Source organism: Hemitrygon akajei, unplaced genomic scaffold (genome assembly GCF_048418815.1).
Source record: "Hemitrygon akajei unplaced genomic scaffold, sHemAka1.3 Scf000138, whole genome shotgun sequence".
Taxonomy (NCBI): Eukaryota; Metazoa; Chordata; class Chondrichthyes; order Myliobatiformes; family Dasyatidae; genus Hemitrygon; species Hemitrygon akajei.
Window position 1 is genome coordinate 1,341,162 of NW_027332024.1, and position 17,057 is coordinate 1,358,218.

The 17,057-nt window shown below is 46.6% G+C and overlaps 1 protein-coding gene across 1 annotated transcript; it reads right to left on the reverse strand.

Moving 5' to 3' along the window:
* Positions 1-646: 646 nt before the first annotated feature.
* On the reverse strand, positions 647-10,432 carry LOC140723810 (uncharacterized). Its single transcript, XM_073038346.1, has 3 exons — positions 10,366-10,432; positions 9,345-9,514; positions 647-3,907 (listed from the first exon to the last, which is right to left on the reverse strand). The coding sequence occupies exon 3, from the start codon at positions 3,417-3,419 to the stop codon at positions 1,374-1,376; it is 2,046 nt and encodes a 681-aa protein (XP_072894447.1). The 5' UTR covers positions 3,420-3,907; positions 9,345-9,514; positions 10,366-10,432; the 3' UTR covers positions 647-1,373.
* Between the last annotated feature and the right edge of the window lie 6,625 nt (positions 10,433-17,057).

Below are 17,057 nucleotides of genomic sequence, written 5' to 3' on the forward strand. Positions count from 1 at the left end.
AAACTTCTAAATCTTCCATGTAAATTCCTTTAGGATCAGTGAAGTGTCTCTATCTGAGTGTAGGTGGGTGACTGGGTACATTTTAGGTGGAGATAGAGAGGGATAGACACAGAAGCATAGATCAGTCATGGCCATGTTGAATAAACATTATATCATAACACTTCCTCCTCATCTTTCTTATGAATTGATTTCCCTGTAGTCTGAGGGTGTACCCCTGGTCCTGGGCTATGCATTATGGGAAACATCCTCTCCATATCCTCTCTATCTTGGCTTTACAGTAGTCAGGAAACCCGCCCATAATTCTAAACTCCAGCGGGAACAGCACAGAGACATCATATACCATGAGCTGTAGTCTTGTTAAGCAGCTTCAGCTGCAGCACCTTGTTCAGAACCATCTGAAAATCCAAACAAACAACACCCACCACCTTTCTTATTTCACCAAAAAATTCCAAGAGATCTGGCTGGGAAGAGGAAAACCATGCTGTTTTGGCCGTACAGGGGAGGATTTAAAAGGACTGTCATGGAGCAGAATCACTGGCAGGGTCCAGCTGGCCAGAGCTGACTCTCTACTGTACACTAGGTGTGTTATAAATTCACTTAAGTACCAGAGACAGAGATTAAAATAAACTGATTTATCTGTTTCAGATTCAGAATATTAAACACCAGTCCCATTAAAGGTGAAAGAAGAAATTCCTCCCATGCCCAGTGACCAGGGTGCAGAACTGGGTGTGGTGAGCAGCAGCAATAATTGCAGAGTTCAGCACCGACAGTCACTCTCGAAATTGCATTCAGCAACGGTGATGGACAAATCTCCAGCATGCAGCTCATTGAAACTTTCTCCCCAGTGTGAACCCGGTAGTGTGTCACATGTGTAACATGCTGCAATGTTTCACTGCTAATGTAATGGCCTCTCTGTAATGTTTCACTGCTGAGGTAATGGTTTCTCTGCAGCAGCAATGTTTAGGTTAAGACTAGAGATAACAGGGTTTTGGAGTGCGGGGCTATCCAATGAGAGAAACATTCTTTCTTGTGAGTCTGGAAGAGAGAATTTGTGGTCTTTCGCTAGGGAGAGATGAGAAGACGTGAATGGAGAGAGCGGGCTATTTTTATTTGTTTACTTTACTAACCCTATAATCAAAGTAAGAATTATAAAGCTCAATCGTTTAATCGCATATTGTGTACTGTTTGTAATTTCGGGGAACTGATTTGTAACAGGGGACACATCACACAGCATCCACCCAAACGAGATTTCACAAGTTTGGCCGGGCTGGGGGCTATCACCCCCTACATTAAGCTGCTAGCTGAAGCAAGAGTTACATACACCTAGATGACTGAGTGAATCGCTTCCCAAGGTCTGAGCAGGTGATCGGCCTCTACCCAATGTGAACTCGCTGGTGTCTCTGTAGTTGAGATGACCAAGTGAATCCCTTCCCGCAGTCTGGGCAGGTGAATGGCTGCTCCCTGGTGTGAACTCGCTGATGTACCTTCAGTTGAGATGACTGAGTGAATCCTTTCCCACAGTCTGAGCAGGTGAATGGCCTCTCCCCAGTGTGAACTCTCTGATGTACCCTCAGTTGGGATGAGCAAGTGAATCCCTTCCCACAGTCTGAGCAGGTGAATGGCCTCTCCCCAGTGTGAACTCTCTGATGTACCCTCAGTTGGGATGAGCAAGTGAATCCCTTCCCACAGTCTGAGCAGGTGAAGGGCCTCTCCCCAGTGTGAACTCGCTGATGTACCCTCAGTTGGGATGAGCAAGTGAATCCCTTCCCACAGTCTGAGCAGGTGAACGGCTTCTCCCCAGTGTGAACTCTCTGATGTACCTTCAGTTGAGATGAGCAAGTGAATCCCTTCCCACAGTTTGAGCAGGTGAATGGCCTCTCCCCAGTGTGAACTCGCTGATGTACCTTCAGTTCAGATGACTGAGTGAATCCCTTCCCACAGTCTGAGCAGGTGAACGGCCTCTCGCCAGTGTGAGCTCTCTGATGTACCCTCAGTTGGGATGAGCAAGTGAATCCCTTCCCACAGTCTGAGCAGGTGAATGGCCTCTCACCAGTGTGAACTCGCTGATGTACCTTCAGTTGGGATGAGCAAGGGAATCCCTTCCCACAGTCCGAGCAGGTGAACGGCCTCTCCCCAGTGTGAACTCGCTGATGTATCTTCAGTTGAGATGAGCAGGGGAATCCCTTCCCACAGTCTGAGCAGGTGAACGGCAACTCCCTTGTGTGAACTCGTTGGTGAGCCATCAGGTAAGACGACCGAATGAATCCCTTCCCACAGTCTGAACAGGTGAATGGCCTCTCACCAGTGTGAACTTGCTGATGTGTCTTCAGGTTAGATGAGCAAATGAATCCCTTCCCACAGTCCGAGCAGGTGAAGGGCCGCTCCCCGGTGTGAACTCGCTGGTGTTTCATTAGGGAGGATGACTGAGTGAATCCTGTCCCACAGTATGAGCAGGTGAATGGCCTCTCTCCAGTGTGAACTCTCTGATGTACCTTCAGTTGAGATGACCGAGTGAATCCCTTCCCACAGTCTGAGCAGGAGAACGGCTTCTCCCCAGTGTGAACTAGATGGTGTAGCATTAGGTCAGATGACCGAGTGAATCCCTTCCCACAGTCTGAGCAGGTGAACGGCTTCTCTCCAGTGTGAACTCGCTGATGTACCTTCAGGTTAGATGAGGAAGTGAATCCCCTCCCACAGTCTGAGCAGGTGAACGGCCTCTCCCCTGTGTGAACTCGTTGATGTACCGTCAGTTGCAATGAGCAAAGGAATCCCTTCCCACAGTCTGAGCAGATGAACGGCCTCTCCCCAGTGTGAACTCGCTGATGTACCTTCAATTGAGACGACCGAGTGAATCCCTTCCCACAGTCAGAGCAGGTGAATGGTCTCTCCCCAGTGTGAACTCGCTGATGTACCATCAGTTGGGATGAGCAAGTGAATCCCTTCCCACAGTCCGAGCAGGAGAATGGTCTCTCCCCAGTGTGAACTCGCTGATGTACCTTCAGTTCAGATGACTGAGTGAATCCCTTCCCACAGTCTGAGCAGGTGTATGGCCTCTCTCCAGTGTGAACTCGCTGATGTATTTTCAGTTTAGATGAGCTAGTGAATCCCATCCCACAGTCTGAGCAGGTGAACGGCCGCTCACCAGTGTGAACTCGCTGATGTACCTTCAGTTGGGATGAGCAAGTGAATCCCTTCCCACAGTCTGAGCAGGTGAACGGCCTCTGCCCACTGTGAACTCGCTGGTGTACCTTCAGATGGGATGACTGAGTGAATCCCCTCCCACAGTCTGAGCAGGTGAACGGCCTCTCACCAGTGTGAACTCGGTGATGTACCTTCAGTTGGGATGACCGAGTGAATCCCTTCCCACAGTCCGAGCAGGTGAACAGCCTCTCCCCAGTGTGAACTCGCAGATGAGCCATTAGGTCAGATGGGCAAGTGAATCCCCTCCCACAGTCCGAGCAGGTGAACGGCCTGTCCCCGGTGTGAACTCACTGGTGAGCCATTATGTCAGATGACCGAGTGGATTTTTCCCCACAAATTCAGCAGATGACCAGCCTCTGCCCAGTGTGAACCGACTGGTGTGTCCACAGGTGGGTAGACCGACTGGATCCTTTCTCTCACACAGAACAGGTGAATGGCCTTGTCCCAGTATGAACTTGCTGATGTACCTTCAGTTGAGACGACCAACTGAACCCATTCCCAGTCTGAGCAGGTGAATGGGTTCCCCCATGTAAAATAACGGGCGTAGAAGTCAGTCAGATGATCGAGTGAATCCCTCCCCACAGTCTGAACAGGAAGGAAGCTGAAGTGAATCCCTTGCTCCACTTCGTAAATATCTGGTCAGAGACAGCAAAACTGGCATGATCTGTTTGAGATTCCAGTCGACAAATTCCTCATCATTTTCAACCTGTAAAAAGATTTACTAAGTCCATCAATGGGTGTCGGACAACATTTCAGATGAGATCACTTGACTCGTCAAGGTGTGATATGGCTTCACAACGTTTCAGTGAAGTTCAACCCAAGTTGGAGACAGAAGTCATCTTCTAACTGGGCACAGTGCTGGTATCTAGAATGACCATCAAATTCTCTGATGCTCCTCCTGTCTCTATGAGAATGGGGCATTTCTAACATCTCCAATCTGTGACCTGGCTCATTATGACTCTCTCCATTGGTGTTATTCCCTGCTCCCACTGAGCTGCATGGGTGCCTGGCCCCACAGTAACTGAAACACTCTCACACAAATAGCCGGTACTCATTACAAGCACCCACCATTCTCTGTGTAAATAAACTAACCCCTTACATACTCTCGGTATCTATTTCCAAGCACCTTAAAACTATGCCCCTCATGTTAGCCACTTTAGACCTGGGGGAAAAAGCCTCTGGCGATACACACGATGAATGCCCCTCATCATCTTTTCACCTAAAATATGCTCTAAACATAAACAAGGGAATCATACATTGCTTTGAGGTTTTGTTACAAGTATACAAAATTATTAAGGTACAGATAGGGTAAATGCAAGCAGCATTTTCCACTGAGGTTGGGTGGGATGACAACCAGAGGTCATGGGTAAGTGGCGAAGGTGAAAATTTAATGGCAGCGTGTAGAAAAGCTCTTCACTGAAATAGTTGTGAGAGTGCGGAATGAGATGTCAGCATGAGTGATGAATATGAGCTCAGTTTCACCATTTTAAAGAAGTTTGGATGGGAGCCTGGATGGTAGGGGAATGGAGGGCGATGGTCCCGGTGCAGGTAGTTGCATTAGACAGCTTAAATGCTTTTTCAGCATTGACTAGATGGGCCAAGTAGCCTGTTTCCATACTGAACTTCTGTCTCTTTCTGTGACAGAGAAGCTGGACAAACTTGTTTGGAAGGGAAAAGGTAGGAGTGACAACGGTGCAGCAATGGCTGGAGTTTCTGGGAGCAATTCGGGAGCTGAGTGATCGATACATCCGAGGAAGTGAAAGCATTGGAAAGGCAGGAGGACACAACTGTGGCTAAAATGAGAAGCCAAAGCCAACATAAAAGCCAAAGAGAGGGCAAACAAAAGAGCAAAAACTATTGGGAAGCTTTTAGAAACCAACAGAAGACAACTAAAAAAAAGTCAGATGAGCTCAGTGCGTGGAATCATGATATTGTAGTCATTAATGAGTCTTGGTAGCACCCAACAGTCTGAGGCATTTAGAGGAACAACATATCCAGGGCCTCAATATTTCTTAAAAACCCAGGTTCCCTGCACCAGTTACCATTCAACCTTTATTTTGGCAGGCACATACACGCTCTACATCCTCAAAATTTCACTTCTGAAGGCCTCCCACTTACCAAGTACTCCTTTTCCAGAAAACAGCCTGTCCCAAACCACACTTGTCAGATCTTTTCTGATATCACAGAAATGACCTTTCTCCAATTGAGAATCTCAACCCGTGATCCAGACCTCTCTTTTTCCATATTTACTTTGAATCTCATGGCATTATGATCACTAATTTCTGTCACCAGCTCTGGATCATTTCCTAACAGCTTATTGCACACTTCTACATCAGGATTCCTACCGACTGAGTAAGGGCACATTTGACAAACTCTACCCCATCTAGTCTTTTTACAGCATGGAAGTCACAGACAATATCTGGAAAGTTAAAATCACTTACTGAATCAACCGTTGTTACTTGGCATGGCGTGCGATCTCTCTGGAAATTTGTTCCTCTAAATCCCTCAGACTGTTGGGTGCAACCAAGTCCCAAGAATGGATACAATATCATAATTCCCTGTCCTGAGCTCATCTGGCTTTCCTACGATGCTTCTTGCATTGTGATATACACAGCTCAGCCCTTTCATCGCACCATGTTCGACCATTTGATTGCTGACTCTATCTGAGGTCTGAACAACATCTGACTGGTCTGAACAAACTCTCCCTCATTGGCTCAAAAACAAAGGAGCTGGTTGTGGAGGACAGGAGGAATGGAGGCAGACTAACCCCTATTGACGTCAATGGACCTGGGGTTAAGATGGTGAACAGCTTTAAGTTCCTCAACATAAACATCACCAAGGATCTCAAATGGTCTGTACACACCAGCTGTGTTTTTCACCTCAGATGGTTGAAGAAGTTTGGTATGGGCCCCAAATCCTAAGAGATTTCTACAGGGAGACAATTGAGAGCATCTTGACTGGCTGGATCACTGCCTGGTACGGGAACTGTACTTCCCTCAATCAGAGGAACCTGTAGAAAGTGGTACGGACAGCCCGGCACATTTGCAGATGTGAACTTCCCATGATTCATGGAAAAGAATAAAGTGAACTCGTGAAAAATATAATGAACTGATTGTGGTGTGGTTATTGATCCGGCGAATTGAAGTTTACACCATAAAAAGTTTCCCATCCGGATACATCACACCTTTGTGTGGCTACTCTCTTCTGTTGACTTCAAGAAATAGCACAGAACTGTGGACTTCGCTGAGCACATCATGGAAACAAGCCTCCCCTCCATGGACTCGCTCTATACTTCCTGCTGCCTCAGTAAATCAGGCAACATAATTAAAGATTCCCAGAACTCCAGACCAGACATTCTCAATTCTCAACCACCCATCGGGTCGAAGATAAATGAAAACACAAAAACAGAAAACGTACCACCAGGCCTAGGGACATTTTGCATTCTGCTGTTATAAGCAAACTGAATATTCCTCAGCATTATTCCTCAGGAATTCCTCAGCTTCCTTCTTGCATTAATAGGGATATATACCTCGAAACATTGGCTGCACTTCGGCAAGTTATAACAGTGGAATGGAGTGAATGAAAAAATGCCCGCCCACAATGAGAGGACGTGACACTGGATCTCACTCCCATGTCTGAACGGAATAAAGATTAAACTGCACAACCACAAGAAAAACCCACATATGTAAGGTACCACACACATGATGTCAGACCCCGGTGTAGCAAACCCATGCATGACATCAGGCATGTGGAGGGGGGAGGGAAAGGGAGAGGATAGGATTTTTGGTTCTGTGGCTCTCTCCTAGGGAAGGTGGGACCTGTACAGAAGGTACCACAACAAGAGAGAAGGTTCTTTGGAAACCAAAGATCTGAAGACAGATAAGTCACCTGGACCAGATGGTTTACACCCACAGTTCTGAAAGAGGTGGCTGGAGAGATTGTGGAGGCATTACTAATGATCCTTCAAGAATCACTAAATTCAGGAATGGTTCTGGAAGACTGGAACATTGCAAAAGTGACTCCACTCTTCAAGAAGTGAGAGAGCAGAAGAAAGGAAACTATAGGCCACTTAGTCTGACAGTGGTTTGAAAGATGTTGGAGTTGATTGTTAAGGATGTAAGTTCGGGGTACTTGGAGGCACAAGATAAAATAGGCCAGAGTCAGCATTGTTTCCTCAAGGGAAAATCTTGCCCGATGAACTTGGTGGAAGACTTTGAGAAATAATAAGCAGGGTAGACAAATGACAATTGGTTGATATTGTGCACTTGGATTTTCAGACCTTTGACAAGGTGCCACTTACGAGCTCTGAGCCTGGTTGGGCGGCGATGAGAAAGGAGCTGATCTTGGGTTTACATTGTTATGTGTGATGAGAAAACCATGGGGAGATGGGGTCCAGAGTTGGCCCCCCGTGAACTATGCTGCTAACGAGAGGGAGGGATAAAGATGGGGAGAGGCGCCATGCTGCACATGCTGATAATGAGAGAGACACAAGGATTTAAAATTATGGCTTCTTCGCTGATTGTTGACTTTACTCCCAAGGACTTTGCCTGCTTGTGTGAATCCTTGCTGACACAGCAGAGTGATGCCAGGTGCCTGCTGAGACAGGAGGGAGTGGCCCAGTTTGATGGACATGATCAGCTGATGGATGGCTGGAACCCCGGCTGGGGAGATAAAAGACGAGTCTGCTGAGACACAGGCAGACACGCCACTGGACACTGAATGAGTGTTGTGCACCCACAGGAAGGTGGGGGCTTGGAGGATCGATTCGGGGGAATCGGTCCAAAGCTCACAGTGTGTGAAGGCAGGCCAGTGGGGGCTTGTGTGTGTGTCCATCCTTGCCTGGGTGACAAGTCCAGCACTGAAGAACGGTCTAGCCGGGAACGGAAGGGTCATAATCGATGACCACAACAGGTCAAAGGAACAAGAAGACAACGGAAGGTTTGCCTGCTGATTCCGCTCATCTCTCGTTCGCTCTCTCTCTCTCTCTCCAACGTCACAACAGCAACTACCTTAACCCAAACTGAACTGAACTGAACTCTGCATTATCCTAAGACTATTCATTTACCCCTTGACTACGATAGAACTCGGTTTTGATTTGTATTCCTACACTTCTACACTTATCATTGCTAACCTGTCGTATATATATATTTGCATTTTGGATACTGTATTACTTAGTTTACTAATAAACACCTTTAGTTACAGTACCACCAGACTCCAACGTATCATTCCATTTCTGCTGGTTTGGTTACCCGGTTACAGGTTACGTGACAACCTAAATCGAAGGTCGGTTGCGGGGGAAAGGGTCGGGATAGAGACAGACGTCTGGACAGTCTGGGCCTGGAATGCAGGATCAGTTGGTTGTGGTTCCCCAAGCTGTGAGAGAGGATGTTGGTGACATGAATCTGTTGATGTGTACGGGTGTGCGGTAAATGGTGGGAAAGTTGTGGGGCTTCTGGCTGGTGGAGGGAGGTTGGGGATGTGGGTTATCGGACACAGTCTGACCCGGGAGGATGGGTCCTAGGGCAGATCACGTTGTGAGCAAGGGAGGATCTGGTCCATTGCATCAGACAGCTTTCAGGAAGTAACAAATCTCTCTTTATATTAATCACTGTCTAATCTTGCTGCTACCATTGTGTTTGTCACAGAGCCCAGAGTCTGGGAACAGCTCGATGGTAGGAAGCAGATGGTGATGATGGGAGGCTGTTTATTGGAGTCAAGGCCCGTGCCGCGTGGAGCTCCCCAGGGTAACACCCATTGCTACTTGTCATCTGTGCTATTAATCTGGTTGAGAATGTACGGGGTATGGGTAGTGAGTTTGCAGCAAGTAATTGCAAACAATTACTTCTTTTTGCAAGATAGTAAATATAAACACCCCTCTTTCCCTCTCTACACTCAGAACCAACCAAAAGCTATTTCAGAAGATGCAAGCTCTTCAAATGAGCAAACACTGAGGGAATGTGTGTGAGTTTAAAGAGCTGTGCTACTGACAGAACATTAGCAGATCTGGAGTGATTGCAACTGGGTCTGATAGAGGCATAACTGGTATTTCTGGGCACATTCAGTCTCACTCCAATTATTCCCTACCTTCCTTTGTACTGTTCTGTGATGTCTAAAGGACCAGTATTTGAGTAAATGAGACTCACCAAACTTTCTCCTGACTGAATCAATGGAAACTCTGACTCAGAAGGGTTTCTCTCCAGTTGGTTCTCTCAATCCTCGGGCTGATTCACGTGTTGCTGTTCCCTCATCTTCAGTCGTGGTTTGCTTCCAGTTGTGGGCTTTTCTTCCAATAAATCTCTCATCGCAGGTGTAACTTTAACATGAGAGATAACGAACCATGTTAACAATACAAAGGAGAACAAAATATTTCTGCTCTCTGAAATCTAAACATTGAAGACAAATATAACGATCTCAGTGAACAAATCTGTCCCTGACACGTCACAAAACCTGATATGGGATAGGAAGGAGCCATCATTCAGTCATTGTAAGACATAAGATGTAGGGACAGAATTAGGTGATTCGATCAATCGAGTCTGCCCCACCACTCAACCATGGCTGAGATTTATTCCAACACCATATTCCTGCCTTCCTCCTGTAACCCTGAAGCTACTTAGCAATCATGAGTATATTAATCTCTGTCATAAATATACCCAAATGGCAGCCTCAACCACCATCTGTGGCAACAAATTCCACAAATCAGACATCTTTTGGCTGAAGAAATTTTTCTCATCTCAGTTTTAAAGGGAAGCATCTTTACTCTGACACCGTGCTGTCAATCGCAAACTTTCCATGCCCACTGTATCCAGGCTTTTCAGCATTCGGTAGGTTTACTTCACCATACATCCCTCCACTTCCCCCACCATCCCGCATCACCATCCATCCGCGGACGGTGGGCACACACCACGTGATCGTCCGTCACAAAGGGAAAGGCGGAGCAGATCTGCGGCGCACAGCCTCACGTGACCTGTTCGCGGGACGTCCGTTTCAATTCCGCGGAAATAGGCAGCCTGGGCTCCTGGTTTGGATCGCTCAATGCAGATTCAGTGAAGCCGACACATTTCTGACGAGCCCAGATAACTGGGTACTATATGAAAAATTGGCCCTCGGTTCGGAGCTCATGGCTAACATCGGATCTCCTCACTCGGGATCGGTCTCAGTACTCACCGATGGGAAAGTGATATCATCGGCCCGCAGACAGTGATCCCGACCCCCGGCTCCCCACCCAGGAGGCGGGATCCCTTTGCCGATCCGGGAGCTGACGTACTTCAGCACTGTGGAAGCGAGCACACCGCCCGCCTGTAGACTGTGAGCATGCGCGTAGTAATTGTTGCGTCATTAGAAGGGCGGGGCCTCGGACGCAGACGCCCAGATACTGCCCATCTGCGGTTAAATGGGAGGGGCAAACAATATCACGTGACCCGTGGGGTCTCACACCCCCCAGAGAAAGATCCAGCTCCCCATCACTCTGTAAAGAAGCAAACTTGCCGTTCACATCGCCTCTCACCCTAAATGTGTCAGACATTTCAACCCGCAGGAGAATTATATCGTCTGTTCACTGTATCTACTCCTCTCGTAATCTTATAAATGTCCATCCAGCCTCACCCCAGCCTGCGCCGCTCTGGAGAAAACAACACAAGTTTGTCCAACCTCTCATTATAGCTCATGCCCTCTAATCCAGGCAATATCCTGGTAAACCTCTTCTGCACCCTCTCCAAAGCCCCGACATCCTTCCGAGAATGGGGGCGCCCAGAACTGTCAGAAAAACTCCAGATGTGGCCTAACTAGTTTTATAAAGCTGTGTCACGAACTGTAACGTTTGAGAAACGAACCAGCAGCAATAGAGTTCACACTGGAGTCTGGTTTTGATGTTAAACCATGTCTTTATTAGTATCTACCTACAGTAACTTAACGAAATAAAGGAAAGGTAACAGTGTTTTGTGTAAATATAACTCCCAAACTATCGAGCCTGAGGCAACAAAGCTCAGAGTCTTGAGATGGTAAAGTAGGAAAGTTCAGTAATCCACGGAATAAATGGTGGGAGAGAGATATTTGTGATCCAGGGTGAAACGTAGAGAAAAGGCCGTTACTTCAATATAACCGTCGACGAAGATCTTATCCTTTGAATCCGTCCACTTACGAGTTATCAGCGAAAGTGACCTATCACAGGAATACCGTCTACCCGGGGTTGCCACACAACATACCCAGGCAATGGTTATCACAAGCGGTCCGCCAAGATATTCCACAATCCATTCCAATGGATTATACGAAGTGACAGCCACACACATTCGTTGTGGTTCCCTGTACCGATGATCAACCCACTCTTGTGGGCAGAGGAGATTTCCAAGCCTCAGCTGCGACTAACTGAAGCGATCAGCTTTTCCAGTCTCTCTCTCTCATTTTAGACTGACCGACTGCCTGTCTGCAGATCGCTCTCTCTCTCTCTTTTATGGTTAATCCACAGTTAGCGCTGTCAGCCTGTGACTGACGTCATAGTCCCGCCTCCTCACGCCGGCGCTCTTAAAGAAACAGTCACAGTACGACCGCAGGCTCGTAACAGCAGCAACACAACTTCCCGACTTTTGAACTCACTGCTTCAACTAATAAAGACAACCATGCCATTTGCCTTCTTAACCACCCGATCAATCTGTGCGGTCTCTTTCAGGGAGCGATGAACTTGGAGTCTGAGATCCTTCTGATCATCACCACTGCTCAGGGTTTTGCATTTAACAGTGTACTGCCTCGTACATTCGACCTACCGAGCTGCCAAGATGATCATCACTGATCAAATCTCACTGAGATTTCTCAGGTCCTGTTGAATTTATTGCCAAGTGCACAAGTACGGGAAGGTACAGGTACAGAGAAACACTGACTTGTGGCAGCATCACAGGCAAGTACATTCGGATAACACACGGAACACAGATTATACGATTCTCTGTCAGTAACAATCTATTATCTATAAACATGTCATTAACCGTATTTTATATACAGTACGTTCTGTCATGATCAATATTTAAATGTGCAATAACGGACTTGGAAATGTTGAATTTGGTCACTGTTTCCATTCCTCCTGTATTCCACAACCAGCTCCTTTGTTTTTGACACAATGAGGGAGAGGTTGTTTTCTTGACACCACAGTGTCGGGGTGATGACTTCTTCTCTGTCGGCTGTCTCGTTATTATTTGAGATTAGACTATTCAGTGTAGTGTCATCAGCAAATCTAATTAGCAGATTGGAACTGTGGGTGGCGACACAAATCATGGGTATACAGAGAGTAAAGGAGGGGGCAAGGAGACAGCCCTGTGGGGTATGTGTGCTGAGGGTCGGAGAGACAGAGGTGAGGGAGCCCACTCTCGCGATCTGACAGGAAGTCCAGGATCCAGCTGCACAAGGCAAGGTGAAGGCCGAGGTCTCTGAGCTTCTTGTCGATACTTCACGCCTTCGTATAGCTACTGCTCTGCCCATGACTGCAAGGAACGGCAGAGAACTTTGGAGAGCAGAGAACATCAGAGAAACAAGCCTCCACTCCATGGACTCTTCCTACACTTCCCCTGCCTCGGAAAAGCAGGCCATGTACTCAAAGATCCTCACAACCTGGACATTCTTGCTGCAAACCCGCTCCCCCATCGGGGAAGAGATACAAAAGCCTTAAAGCGCGAACCACCTGGCTCAAGGACGGCTTCCTGTCAGCGGTTATAAGCCAAATGAATGATAAAATGGACTCGACCTCACAATGTAACTCGACGTGACCCTGCACCATATGTCTATCTACACTGCACTTTCTCTGCAGCCATAATGCTTTGTTACAGTTATTGTGTTGTCGTATATCAACTCAATGTACTGTCGTATTGTATTGATCTGTGTGGATGGTACGTCAGGCAAGATTTTCACTGTAGCTCAGTACGTGATAAGAATAAACAAATTCCCCATTTTAATTGTGTGGAAATATTAGACAGACTGAGCTTCTACTTTGGAACCTCAGAAGGAAACTTAACTGACTGTTGTAATTTCTGAGGAATGCAAATAATTAGAAAAGGCTTCAATCTCGCATTACGATGTGCGGTAACTGGGATCAGGTGACCGGTGGTGGGTCTCCCATATCAATATCAGAATCAGGTTTAATAGCACCGGCATATGTCATGAAATCTGTTGTCTCTGCGGCAACAGGAGAACCTAATTCATAACAATAGATTTTAAACTATGAATTACAATAATATACATATTAAATCGTTAAATTATATAAGTAGTGCAAAAATAAACATAAAAACTGAACTAAACACTTTTAATTGTGTGGATATTCTGGAGCAAAGCTTAACTGAACTGTCCACATTGATGAAAAGCTCAGAAAAATAGTAAAGGCTAAATTCTCATATGAATGGGTCAGGCATCCAGAAATATTGGCTGCACTTTGGCAGGGACAAACAGTGGAATAGACCATAAGACCATAAAATATTGGAGCAGAAGTTGGCCATTCGGCCCACCGAGTCTGCTCCGTCATTCAATAATGGGCTGTTCCAATTCTTCCAGTCATCTCCACTCCTCTGACTTCACCCCAAACCCTTTGATGCGCTGGCTAATCAAGAGGCTATCTTTCTCTGCCTTAAATACACCCAATGACTTGGCTTCACAGCCACTCATGGCAACAAATTCCACAGATTTACCACCCACTGACTGAAGTAATTTATCCGCATCTCTATTCCAAATGGACGTCCTTCAATTCTGAAGACATCCCCTCTTGTCCTAGCATCCCCTACCATTGGAAATTTACTTTGCCGTATCTAATCTGTAAAGGCCTTTTAACATTCAGAATGTTTCTATGAGATCCCTATTATTTTCCTGAACTCCAGGGGACACAGCCCATGAGCTGTCAGACCCTCCTCATATGGTAAACCTTTCATTGCTAGAATAATGCTAGTGAATCTTCTCTGAACCCTCTACAATGACAGTATATCATTTCTGAAATAAGGATCAAAAAACTGCGCACAATAGTCTGTGTGATCTCACGAGTGCCTGACAGAGTCGCACCATCGCATCCCTGCTCTTAATTCAACCCATAGAGACTCTCAACCTTCCAATCATATGTCATCTCCTTCCAATGATTTAATATTGCACACAGGGCCACACCACTTCCTGTGCCTACTCACCTCTCTTTCTGATACACCGTACATCGTTGAACTTTCAGCTCCCAATGGCAGCCACGCTTTAGGACTATATATAGAGGTTGTGGAGGGCTATAGTATCTGTTTATCACAATGCCATAAATACAATATAAATGTACAAACGGTAGGCTTGCTCCGCGGCTGGAGATTCTAAATTGGAGAATGGCGCTTTATTCACAAAATCCTCATAGCCCACTTTGACTGTGCACTGATCCCATCAATGGAACCCGCCACTGCAGCCCCACAGTGCACTATGTACTGATTGCAAAGCTACGAAATTGCATGTGAATAGCCTCCCCTCCCCCAACTCCACTCTTTCTGCGTCATCAGGAGACTGGGACATCTCACATCTCGCTGCCTCCGCCAGGACATTAAACTGTGAACAACTGTGGTCAGGGACTGATCTCTGGGGTACTCCAAACGCTACCTCCTTCCAGTCTGAAAACGACCCACTCATCCAGACACACACTACCGGCAGTTTAACGGTCTCCAATGAAAAAGCCTAATCACCTAATCCTGAGCTTCAATACCATTGCTGACTCTGACTTTACCACCGACAGATACCAGGAGGGACATAATAATCTGAAAGTCTCTAGTCACAGCCGTGTAAATAAAATGTGATCTCAGTAGGTGTGTGGCGCATGCTCAGAATGCGAAGGAGACAGACAAACTGAGCCAAGTCACAGACTGACGAAGGGGAGCAATGATCCATTTTGATACAGAGGGAAGCAGAGAGTTTAATATTGTGCCTGATGTAGGAACTGTGGCCAGTTAGAAGATAAAGTCTTGTTCCTCCAAACTGTTTTGAGCTGTGACAGTGTTTTTTTTTATCAGAAGGCACCATGGGGACTAAAATTATCTGAGTTGAAATGTTGCCCTTCACCCACTGACGTGCTTTTGTAAACTTTTAGCAGTGTAGAAAAGTCAAAGGATTTGTGATTGGGAACACAACAGGAATTAATTCTTACTCTCAATAATTTCTCCTTTGGCTCCTCCCACTTCCTCCAAACCAAAGGTGTAGCCATGGGCACCGGTATGGGTCCCAGTTATGCCTACCTTTTTGTTGTCTTTGTGGAACAGTTCATTTTCCAAGCCTATATGGGCATCTGTCCCCCTCTTTTCCTTCGCTACATAGACGACTGCATTGGAGCTGCCCCCTGCACGCATGCTGAGCCCGTTGACTTCATTAACTTTGCCTCCAATTTTCACCCTGCCCTCAAATTTACCTGGTCCATTTCTGACACCTCCCTCCCCTTTCTTGATCTTTTTGTCTCCATCTCTAGAGACGGCCTATCTACTGATATCTACTATAAACCTACAGACTCTCACAGCCTCCTGGACTGTAGCTTCCCATCTTCCCACCCTGTCTCTTACAAAAATGTATCTTACAAAAAAGTCTATCCCCTTCTAACAATTCCTCCGTCTCCGCCGCATCTGCTCTCAGGATGAGGCTTTTCGTTCCAGGACGAAGGAGATGTCTTCCTTTTTTGAACAAAGGGGCTTCCCTTCCTCCACCATAAACTTGGGAAACAATGCTTAAAGTCTTAAACTGGTAAAGTGGAAAAGTTCAGTAATCCACGGAATAAGTGAGTGAGAGGAGAGATTTGTAAATCCACACGAACATGTAGAGAGAAGGCAGTTACGCAGAATCCCACACACACATTCCACGCTGGGTAAACGAAATAACTGTCGCCGAAGATCTCATCCGTTGATTCGTTCCGAAATCCACTTCGAAATATCACCAGGTGACAGTGACAAGTGGTTACCACAGAACACCCCGATTCCAGGTAATGGCCAACAGAAGTGATACCACGGGATACTCCAACAAATCCACACGTAGGAATTATACGAAGTGACAGTCACACATCCGTTGTACACTGCGTACTGATGATCAACCCGACCTTCTGGGCATGGAAGAGTTCCAACCCATAGCAGTGACAAGCTGAAGTTCCGACAGTCTCAGTCCCTCTCCCTCCCTCTCTCTCTCTCTCTCTCTCTCTCTCTCTCTCTCTCTCTCTCTCTCTCTCTCTCTCTCTCTCTCTCTCTCAAGCAGGCTGCCGCAGCTTGTCTCTGACGTCATAGTCCCGCCTCTAACAGTGACCGAACCTCAAACAACACACACAAAATGCTGGTGGAGCACAGCAGACCAGGCAGCATCTATCGGGAGAAGCACTGTCGAAGGGCCGAGACCCATCGTCAGGACTCTGATCAGCCTCTGTCTTCAAACGAGCCAGCGGTCTTGTAACACAATGCACCTCTAAAGTCTGACAGAAGACGAGCTACGATAGAGCAGAGTCAGAAACCAAAGAGTTGCCAGACTGAGTCAGGGCTTTGGGGCTCCAGAGAGAGCTGGGGTCTGGAGTTTACGAGGAGGAGGAGGAATCAGACCAGCAGGATGTGGCTAAAAATGAAAGATTAGAAACATTTGGAAACCGGTTGACCGAAAAAACGTGGTTAATTTCTGCAAAATACTGGTGGAAATCAACAGATCAGGCAGCAAATGTGGAGAGGAATAAATGGACAACGTTTAGGCTGACTCACTTCAGCCTGCCGAGTCTGTGTCCTCCTCTGCTTAGTTGCTGCTGAACTGCAGAGCTCCTTCAACATTTTGTGTGTGTGCCGTCTCTATATTTCCAGCAACTGCAGAATCTCTTGTCTGCATTTCTGCATTTGTAAGAGGATTTTACTTTGCCATTAGAT